The 9,660-nt window shown below is 42.9% G+C and overlaps 1 protein-coding gene across 1 annotated transcript in view; it reads left to right on the top strand.

Annotated features, from left to right (window-relative positions):
• The first annotated feature begins 448 nt into the window (after positions 1-448).
• VGLL4 (vestigial like family member 4) overlaps positions 449-9,660 on the top strand; it is a 91,784-nt gene continuing 82,572 nt past the window's right edge. Inside the window, exons 1-2 of the mRNA XM_035558358.1 lie at positions 449-585; positions 8,132-8,208. Coding sequence (XP_035414251.1) covers positions 8,145-8,208 — 64 coding nt within the window. The 5' untranslated portion in view covers positions 449-585; positions 8,132-8,144. The remainder of the gene's footprint in view (positions 586-8,131; positions 8,209-9,660) is intronic.

Below are 9,660 nucleotides of genomic sequence, written 5' to 3'. Positions count from 1 at the left end.
CCGGGGCCCGGCCCGGTGCCCCCGCGCTGCCCAGCGCCGCCTGCGGGAGCTGCGGGGCCGGGCCCGGCGGGGAGGGGAGGGCGCCGCTGCCCCGTCCCGTCCCGTCCCGGTCCCTCCTCCTCCTCCTCTTCCTCCCCCGCGGCGGCGGCGGCGCTGCGGGCGGGGCCAGCCTCGGCGCGGCTCCCGCTTCCTCCGCGCCGCGCTCTGCCTACCTGCGAGGCCGTGACGTCAGCGGCTCATTACCCTAATTATGCTGACCTCATAGCCGGCCGCGGCCAATGGGGCCGCCCCGCCGTCCCCACCTGCTAGGAGCAGGATTCCATCATTCCTGGGATTCCTCCCCGGGCCCGTGCAGCGAGCGGCGCCGGGGCCAGCGGCGCCGGGGCTCGCCGCGCCCGCTCCGCTCCGCTCCCGGCCCCGCCGCCCCGGCCCCGGCCCCGGCCGGGCAGTGAAGGCGCTGCCCGCCGCCCCCGCCCGCTCCCTGGCCGCCCGGCCCGGCCGCTGCAGCGAGCCGCTCGCCGGCCGCCCCGCAGCCACGCTGTCGCCGCCGCCGCTGGCCGCAGCCGCCCGGCCGGGAGCACACTGGTGAGTGAGGGGGCGAATGGAGCCGGGCAGGTGCCCCCGGGGCGCTGACGGGCGGGGAGGGGAAGCCCCGTCCCGCTCCCCGCGCCGCGGGGCTTTCCCCGGGGCAGGGCCGGGGCCCCGCGGCGGAGCAGCCGGGTCACCCCCGGGCTCTGCGCGCCGCGGCCGTTGGCGGAGCCGCCTCAGCCCCAGCCGCCGCCGCGGGGCTTTTTAGGAGCGGTCGCGGCGCTGCCGCCTCGGCGGCCGGGCGGGGAGGAGGAGAGGAGAGGCGAGGCGCCCTGCCGCCGTCGGGCTGCCCGGGGGGCCGCGGCTCGCCCGGGCCTGGTCCCCGGCCGGGGTCGGCTGGGTCCTGCCGCGGGCCCGGGCGTTCCCCCGGCGCGGGGCCGCTCGCCTCGGGCCGGCCTGGGGAGCCGCAGAGCCCCGCTCGGCGGAGCGGCCGCCGCGCAGGTTGCAGGGGGAGATGCTGAAGGTGGCTGGGGGGAAGCGTGCCGGGCCCGGGTCCCGGCGGGGAGCTCGCTTGGGAGCGGTAGGGCCGGTGAGGGAGCGCTAGGACTGCCATCTTACACCTTGGCCTCAGCAGAGCGGGTTTTGTGCTCGTGGAGCAAGCCTCTGGCGTCCCACCAGCAGGAAGGGGTCCTGTGGTGAAAATCTTCGAGAACGAGCCCCAAGGGGGCTGTTAAAGCTTTGGATTCTGCATCTAGCATGTTCCATTTGTACATACGTATATGTTTTAGTCTTTAGCAGTGCAATTTCAGTCTCTGCAGTCAAGCTGGGTTTGTGTTTCCCAGATGTAATCAGAAGTAATTAAGTTTCTGAGTCAAACTGACAGCACGTGACACCAGTGCACCTCTTTTCTGCAAGTGCAATGAATGGGAGTCTAACAACCATTTCTACTGACAGAGAAGCCGTGAAGCCAGCTCACTTTCCTTTCACTCTGTTGCTCTGCAGGATTATCAGGAATAAGAAACGATGGGAATTTTTTAATTAAACCAAAGACAAACAACTGATCTAGAGCTGCAGGGTTCCTCCTGGAGCTAACTTTTCTGATTAGGTTTTCGTAGAGTTTAGGCAGTTGTTTAAGGAACGTTCCTGACAGGGGAACAAGCTGCAGGTAGGGAGTAACATTCTGTTTGCAGATGGTGATATTAAGAACCCATAGATCTAGAACTGTGTAAAATCTGGCAGTAATCTTCTCTTCCTACCTTCATACATAATATTTTTAGGGCTTTTCTACAGAATTCTTGTTCTTTATTTGTGTTTTTCCCATCTGCCTACTTGTAAGAAATAGTTACACACATTTCTGATGTAGATCGTGCTTTGCTTAAATCCCTTACGTTTCTGTTTGTTCTGGTTGATACAGCAGTTACAATCCTGATATTTGGGGTCAGGCTGTGTTTTCAAGAACTGCCTTAAATCATACATAAAAGACAGACCTGGTCTGTTAGACTCTTGGTAGAACTTGGCAGTGTCTGTGCTGTACATTTGCATTGTTTTTGTTTTTTTTTTTTTTTTTTTTTCGTTTTTTGAAGCAAACCTCTGGGATGAAACCCTTGCTGCAGAACCACCAGTACCACCACTGTGCTGTGGGGAACGGGGGGCCGGGTGGTCCGGTGTAGGATGCTGTGCTGCTAGCACATCTTACCTCTGCTTGGGAAGGACTCGATACCGTGAGCGCTGCCACCTCGCTTTTACACCCACCTTCGTGTAGGAATTAGGCTAGTTCTGCAAGTGGTGAGCACCCAGAACCGGTGCTGAAAGGTGTGGATCTGACAGTCTAGTGGTATAAAATATGGCTGGTAGCTAAGACATGGTAGTAAATAGTTGGTATAGACCTTTTGGGTGTGTTAACTCAAGAAGCATATTTTAAAGCGACAGGAAATTCTTGTTTAAATATATATAACTTTGGTAACTGACACAATTTGGAGACACTGAGAAGGTTGATTTGTTCTTAGCTACGTTTTCTATTGTAAAAGGTAGCTTCTCTTCAGGTCCTTTTATTATATTTAGATGTTGCATACGGTTTTTGCATCAGAAATTATTACATGATGGACTGAATGATCTTTTCGAAGCAAGACATGGTCAGGTTAGACTTTTCCACCTTTAAATTCTTACTTTTGTTAGATTTTTCTTCAAGTACTGTTGCTAAGAGCTGTCTTTTTAGAATGTTTCCGTGTTAAAGAGGATTTATGCAACAGAAAACAACAACAAAAGGTTAAATGCCAAAGATTTGCTTTAAGCTTTATTTTTATATGTGATAAGTCAAATCATTAAGTTGTTTCTGTTTGGAGGTTTGCCTGTTCAAACACACTTTTCACATATAAAACAAGCATGGTAAAAAAACAAGGTACTGAGGAAAGACTTTATTAAAAAAAAAAAAGGTAGTATTTTGATGGTTCCATTGGCCAAGTAGCCTGAACTCACTATGAAAGCCTGTCTGTCATAAATGCAGAAAGGTGATCAGTGCTACATGGTTATCACAATCTGAACTGAACACTTAACAGTTAATGTTTCATATGGGTATCTATCTCAACACAGGATTTATGTATCCACAAATAGAGGCTGTGATGTAGGTGCAGTTGAAGGAATTTAAACACGTTGCAGCTTTCGAGGACATACATTGAATACGGTGTGCTTAGCATTTTTTTTTATTTACAACACAAATATGCTTTGCTTTCTCCTGTCTGAAAAATGCTCTTGACTTGGTTTGCATCAGATTTTTACTTTACATTCCTTTCCTCTGCAGCCTTACTAATTGTTCTGGTAAGTCATGTCTGGATTCCCTCTTCACTTTTGCTTTGTTCCATTGAAATGAACTGAAACACCTCTCTTTAGTGACTTTGGGGTATGACATCTGACCAGTACGTACTTTGCCTGCATCTTCCCAGAAGTCAGGTGCTTTTGACTATCTGTCAGTGCTCTTCAGTTAATCTTGTTTTCCCTATGCTTCTGTTTATCTACGCTTACTTCACTTTCATCTTCACTCTTGATAGTTTCTTGAGTCTCCTGTCATTCTTGTCTCACGTTTTTGTTGTTACAATGGGCTTTGCTTATTAATCCACTTCTCTCCCTCCAGCCTTATCTCTGTAATTTCACCAGGCATATGAATTCAAATGCCAGACTTTTCTCCACATCACTGAAAGGTTCAGTCTTTCTCTCTCCTTGGCATCGTGTAGATGTCTATCTGTAGTTCACACTCAGCAAGTTCAGAGGAGACCTCGTAGTAGTGTCTGCTTTCAGAGGTTTCTCATTAGCTTGTTTGCAATAGCCGTTGGCTGTGCTGCTGTTCTGTGTGTCAATCAGACCTGTGATCCAGCTACCCTTATGATGGTGACTTCTCTTTAAATCTTCACGTCCAAACTATGTCTAAATCCTCCTGATTTTTTCCTCTGCCCGCATGTCTTTGTTCTCATCAACGTATCCCTTTTTTCTGTTATCTGCCTCGTTACTTTGGTTCCTAGTTAAGATTCCTTCTAGACAAAAGCCATCGTAGTTCCATGCCGATTACTGCTGCAAATATTACCTTGCGTATTTCTCTTTTCTATTCCTTCGTTATTCCCTTTTCCTTTAATCAAATATAAAATTCATCTCTTATTTGAACTCTTTCCTGGCGTACCCCACTGTGAATAATAATTTACATGGGATTGAATGAATGTCTCGTTGTCCAGTCTGCAGTTAGTCTTTGGTGTCAGTTTCTCTGCTGCCTGTTTACTTAAGCTTCAAATAAGCAAGTTTAGGACTTTCCCTGTGAGCTTTCCCTGATGCTCAGAAGGTGCTCTGTAAATTCATGAAAACACTTAACGGTTCATTTTCAAAAGCTCTAATTTCTCTGTTGCTATGGTCTTCAAAAATGTTAACTGTGAGGTATTTGCTAAGCTGAGAGTACTCCACACGTGCATGGCATTTGCAGAAGTTTGAAGAGAAGGGGGAAAATGCGTTGTTTCATTAAACTGAAGGGTGTTATGTTCTTGAAGTGCAGATGCTGCATAAAAATCTGCTAGGGGATCAGTGTCATTGAGATGTTTAGTAATTCATTTGCGGTTCAGACAGTCTCTTAAATGCATTTAACATTCTGCATGTTTACTGCGTTTCCAAATGTTTCTCTGGTGCCGTGCAGGTGAAATGGCAGGCTAGGGAAATACTGAGTGGGAGCAGCAATTGATAAGTAAGAGCACTAAGATATTAAACTAATATCTGAAATTACTGTAGATAAAATTATCTTAAACTCTTGAAAAAGTGCTTTTGGTTTGCATTGCTTTAAGTCGAGGAGTTAAGAGTTTGTATCAAGTAGGAGACCTGTAAGACTGTTTCCATCGTGTTTAGATCAAGCCTAGCCAGAGGAAGTTAAATTTGTGTACCTACGTTTCGTTAGTAATTTGTTTTCCCTTTTGAGGCCTGGGTGTAGAGCAATACTTGCACATAGGCTAAAGTTTTTTGTTTGTTCTTCTTATGGGATACTTTCATTTATAACTTTAGATTTGGTTTAAGTCTGTTTCTACAACAGACAAATTTTGGTGTAACACAGAATTAACTGACTTATCAGAAGTCTGCTTTTTACTGGTCTTGCATCAGAACCCTGGAAATTGAAATCTTCATTCAGTTTTGAAGTGTGACTCCTTATGAGGATGGCTGGGCTGTTCTCTGAAGGCTGCCTTGGAGTAGCTGCAGCAGTTGCTGTCCTTGCCGAGATGAAATGAGAATTTTAAGCTTTGAACTATCTTCAGAAGATTCCTCCTCTCATTCTTGTAGGCAACCCTTGTTTCCTTTCTGAGCTGCTATTCCTGACTTGTTAGCTTAATTTAGGGATAGAGGGTTATTTCATATCGTTTGAAAAATAACCTGGGAGTTTATTGCTCCTCGAAAGTAATTTTTATAACTGTAAATGTGTGCAGCATGTTTGAAAAAGTGCAGCATATGTGGAATCACACCCTGGGATTTGCAGATCTCTGTATTAGTAGCATCTCTTTCAAGAAGCTGCTGAATGGACACAGCATCCTTCACAAGACATTAACTGCTAGCAAAACACTTCTGCAGCTCTCCTATGATGTAAGCTTCAAGAATATGCAAAGCTACAAAACTACATCGAGGCCAATTTTACTGAAATTGTTTTACAAGTGTCTAATTTCCTGAATAGAATTAAGACTTGGTTCCTGTTTCCTTCTGTCAACGTGAACCTGTGTCACCAGCTAATTCTCTTACTAGGAGCATGTTCCGGAAAGGGACTGGGCATCTGCTGCTCCCATTATTTGGATATTACTGGCAGACTCGAGGGGAACAGCAATTTGTTTTTGGTAAGAGGCAGATCATAATATCCTTTGCATTGCTCTTTATCAAGAGAGGTTTTTCTAAAGAGTTGTCCAAAAAGCTTTGAAGTACCGTGAAACTGAGGACAAGGCTGGTTAGTGCTAAGTCGTGGGTAGCCGTCAGTTAGTTCGGTGTCGCTGCCTCTTCTAATCCCAAGTACTGCAGTCTTTGGTTCCAGCTGAGCTTTTACTGTAGCAGAAGAGTTTGTGTGAGAGGGTCAGTCAACACTGACCCAATCAACACTCCGAGAGAAATAAAGTGGTGCTCTTTTAAATGCCAATAAAACAAAAATCAGAAGAGAACCAAGCATCACGGTCTAGGGAATCGGAGTGGAATGAGGAAGCCTTCTGTAGAGGACACCGTTTGGTTTGGAAGAAAGAGAGGCTGAATATGACAAAAAGAAATATTGAATGAAGACAGACTTAGAAAAAAAGAGCCTAAGATCTTATTTTCTAAAACCTGTTGCCCACCTATACAGTCTTAAAAAAAAAAAAAAAAAAAAAAAGTTAATTGATCTTTATCAGTTTCATTAAAATACTGTTCTTGACCAAAAGCTGATTCTGACAGGGAGGGAGAACGTGTGTCTTTATCCTTGAGTGCTATATTTAGTTATTGCAAATATATCTCCTCTCTTCGTTCAGTCCTGCAGTAAAAAGACTGGATTTAAATCTTTAAAAAAAATATATGGAAAATTAAATATACTTAAAAATCCTTTCTCTTATGCTTTACAATCTTCGTTGAATTTTAAAGTCTTTGACATTATTTGGGAAGAGGGCAGGAGAACAGTGAGGTTTAATATTTATTATTCATCGTGCAAAGTCAAGGAAATTGCTACCCAAGCACGTGCTTGTTAAATCTATATAAGTATATAAGTTTTGAGATTTCTGGAGTTGCTACTACTTTTTTTTTTTTTTTTTTTTTTTTAAGTCACACTGGAAAGTAAGTTACAGTAAACAGTTCTTATGACAGAATAGCATGCAACTTTTTTGGAAAAAAAAAAAGTGAAAGAAATTGTTAGCAATTTTGGATTTTCTCTCTTCCTCTGTTTGTTTTCTTACCAGTTCTGTCTATGCTGTTGCTTTATTTAAAACAGTTATAAGTTGTTGGCCTTTCAATGCAAGCGTCTTGACAACGTGCTATTCTCTTCCTTACTTTCATTTTCATATCTTCTTATATTGGAGATTCTTTTTAGTTTTGAAGCTGTATATGTGAAACTTTTACAGGTTTATGTAAGCTATAATACAATTATTATTTTTATTTTATTTTATTTTGAGAGAATGTTGCTTGCTATATTCCTGAAGTGTACATCGTTTTGGGATGGGGTTAATTTTTCCTGTATGGCAATTATGAGTTGTAGGGGAAAAACACGGACAAGCAACTAATGAGGTGTGATGATAACTATAGGAGTTATAGTTTTCAGTCTGTGCCGTATAGATGAGTGCTTGATCCATGAGTAAGAAAATCTCTTAATGACTTAATAAATCTTTGGATGATTCTGCTTTGGACATGGGAGAATATGCAGTGCATGTTTATTGAAGATTGTAGGTCTAATAGTCTTATGCTGCTGTGGGGAATCAGACCAGCTGTCTTCTTCAGATGAGTTGCGCCTTTGGATATTGTCTCAAGTAGCTATTTGGATGGAAGGAAGGCATGCGAGAAGGAAAAATAACCCTTAAAATATATAGCAGATAACACTGCAATATACATGAGCAGTGGTTGTCAGTTTCACTCAAGTATTTGAGAACTTGGTCCTCTGGTTTGTTTAGGATGAGTAGTTGGTGGGAAAGCTAATATTTACGTTCCCTTGTTTTCAGCAGTGACTTGGTTTTAACAAATCCTGTGCTGTTGTAACATGACAACAGCAGAAAACTGGGTTTTTGATTCTTCCTGCTGTCATGCTCTTGTTTTTTGTTTTGTCTTCCTTCTGTAATACCTGACGTGTGTACTCTGTGAATGAGTGGCATACTGCCTAGTATGGTTTGGTAATGAATCTCTAAGTTTACTCTTTGCAAAGAGCAGAAGAAAAGATTACCAAAGGGGAAAAACAACAAACAAAACAAACAGGAGAAACAAATAATTTTTTTTAATACTCAGATGTTTCAATGCAAAAGAAATGTGTAAAGCAAGATGACCCTGTAGTACTTGCAGGCAAGATGATAAGATTTTTAGCATTTGTAATTTAATGACCAACTAGCTGTGTACTATTAAAACATTGTAAAATTCAAGACTTCCTTTCTGAATTTTCCAGGATCCAGAGAGGAATGGAGACTCCGTTGGACGTTTTATCAAGAGCGGCGTCTCTAGTACATGCTGATGACGAGAAACGTAAGTCTGAAACTTGGTTCTCTGTTTGTTGGATCCAGATGCTTTATGTTTGTACTGTGCATCAGTCTAGTTGCTGGCTTTACCCATCTTTCTAGTTTACTGAGTCTAAGACATAGGAAAATGTCTTCAGAAGCTCTTAAGGTTGTGGTCTTAAGGTGAAAAAAAATAAAAATTGCATTTAAGTTGGTTAGTGTGCAAGATGCAAGACAACTGTTTCTGTTATTTTTAAAAATGTACTTAGCAATCCATAGAAAGGTGCCCTTCTTTTCCCAGTTACTTTTGGATTGTTAGCAGACAAAAACTTGTATTGGAATCACTGTCAAACTAAGGAGGCGTTTTACATCAGGTAGGCCTGTTCCGTTTTAAGAACATGTAACCAGGTGTGCATGGATGGATGGGCAAAGGTTCCTTTCCAGCTCATAAAAACTTAGAGGTAGACAGTTACAATTAGTAATGAGCACTTCATTTTCCCTTCAGTGCTAGTAAAAGATTAGTACAGGATGTTAACATTGTAAATGATGTCAGTTGCAGCTACAGAGTATCACATTGCCATTCATTTGAGTAATATTTTTACTTCTCTTACCATTCACAAAAAATGTCTAAGATGGGTTAGCCGATGTTAGAAGAATGTTTTCTCTTCTGCCGAATTGCAGTGCTACTGTGTAGAATGGCGTGTTAGTAATAACCTTTTCTTTCTTTTTTTTTTTTTCCTGAGTAATGTATGCATCATGGTTATCAACCTAAATAGATACTAACTAGAAAAATGGTATTCTGGATTTTAAACTGCGCTTTGTGTGTGTGTGTGTGTGTAGCTTCTGTGCATAAAGTTGCCTTTTAAGATGACTTCTGCTTTTCTTCCTTCAGCCTTTGCTTTTTTATTCTGCATATATTTTTTGAAAAGTGAAGGTTTTGAATGTTGAATTAAGTAATTGATATACTGCTGCTGCTAATCAACATATTAAAGTAATTGAAATACGAAACAAACACATTTGGAGATCAAGTCCCAGATTTTTTGTGTATATTCAAATAGTCAAGATAACAGTAGCTCACTGTTGAAGAAGTTTGCAAAATGAAAGTTTCATACTTCTGTGTTACTGTCTCTTAGCTTTATAATGAATATTGCTTTTGTTGCTCTTTCATGTTCACCTTACTGCTAGATAAAGACTAAGTTTGTACTGATCCCTCTGTAATGGGATGATTTAGTTGAATGCTACAGTTGTTGACTATTACTGGTAAAAAGAACAGCAGTGAAAGTCCTCAAGGAAATTGTTATAACTGATTTTGGCTGGGGGATTTCTCTTGTAAATTAACTTGCATGTTTACTCAAAGGGCAAAAGCTTAGCTTATTTTCTTTTGACTACATTTATATATATATATACACTGCCTGAGACTCTAGTTTGATTTTGATTCTGAGTTCCATAGGGTAGGAATGTTGGGCTGTGTTTAGAGAAT

The sequence above is a fragment of the Cygnus atratus genome, chromosome 10, assembly GCF_013377495.2.
Source record: "Cygnus atratus isolate AKBS03 ecotype Queensland, Australia chromosome 10, CAtr_DNAZoo_HiC_assembly, whole genome shotgun sequence".
NCBI lineage: Eukaryota > Metazoa > Chordata > Aves > Anseriformes > Anatidae > Cygnus > Cygnus atratus.
This window is presented reverse-complemented; position numbering and strand designations above follow the sequence as displayed.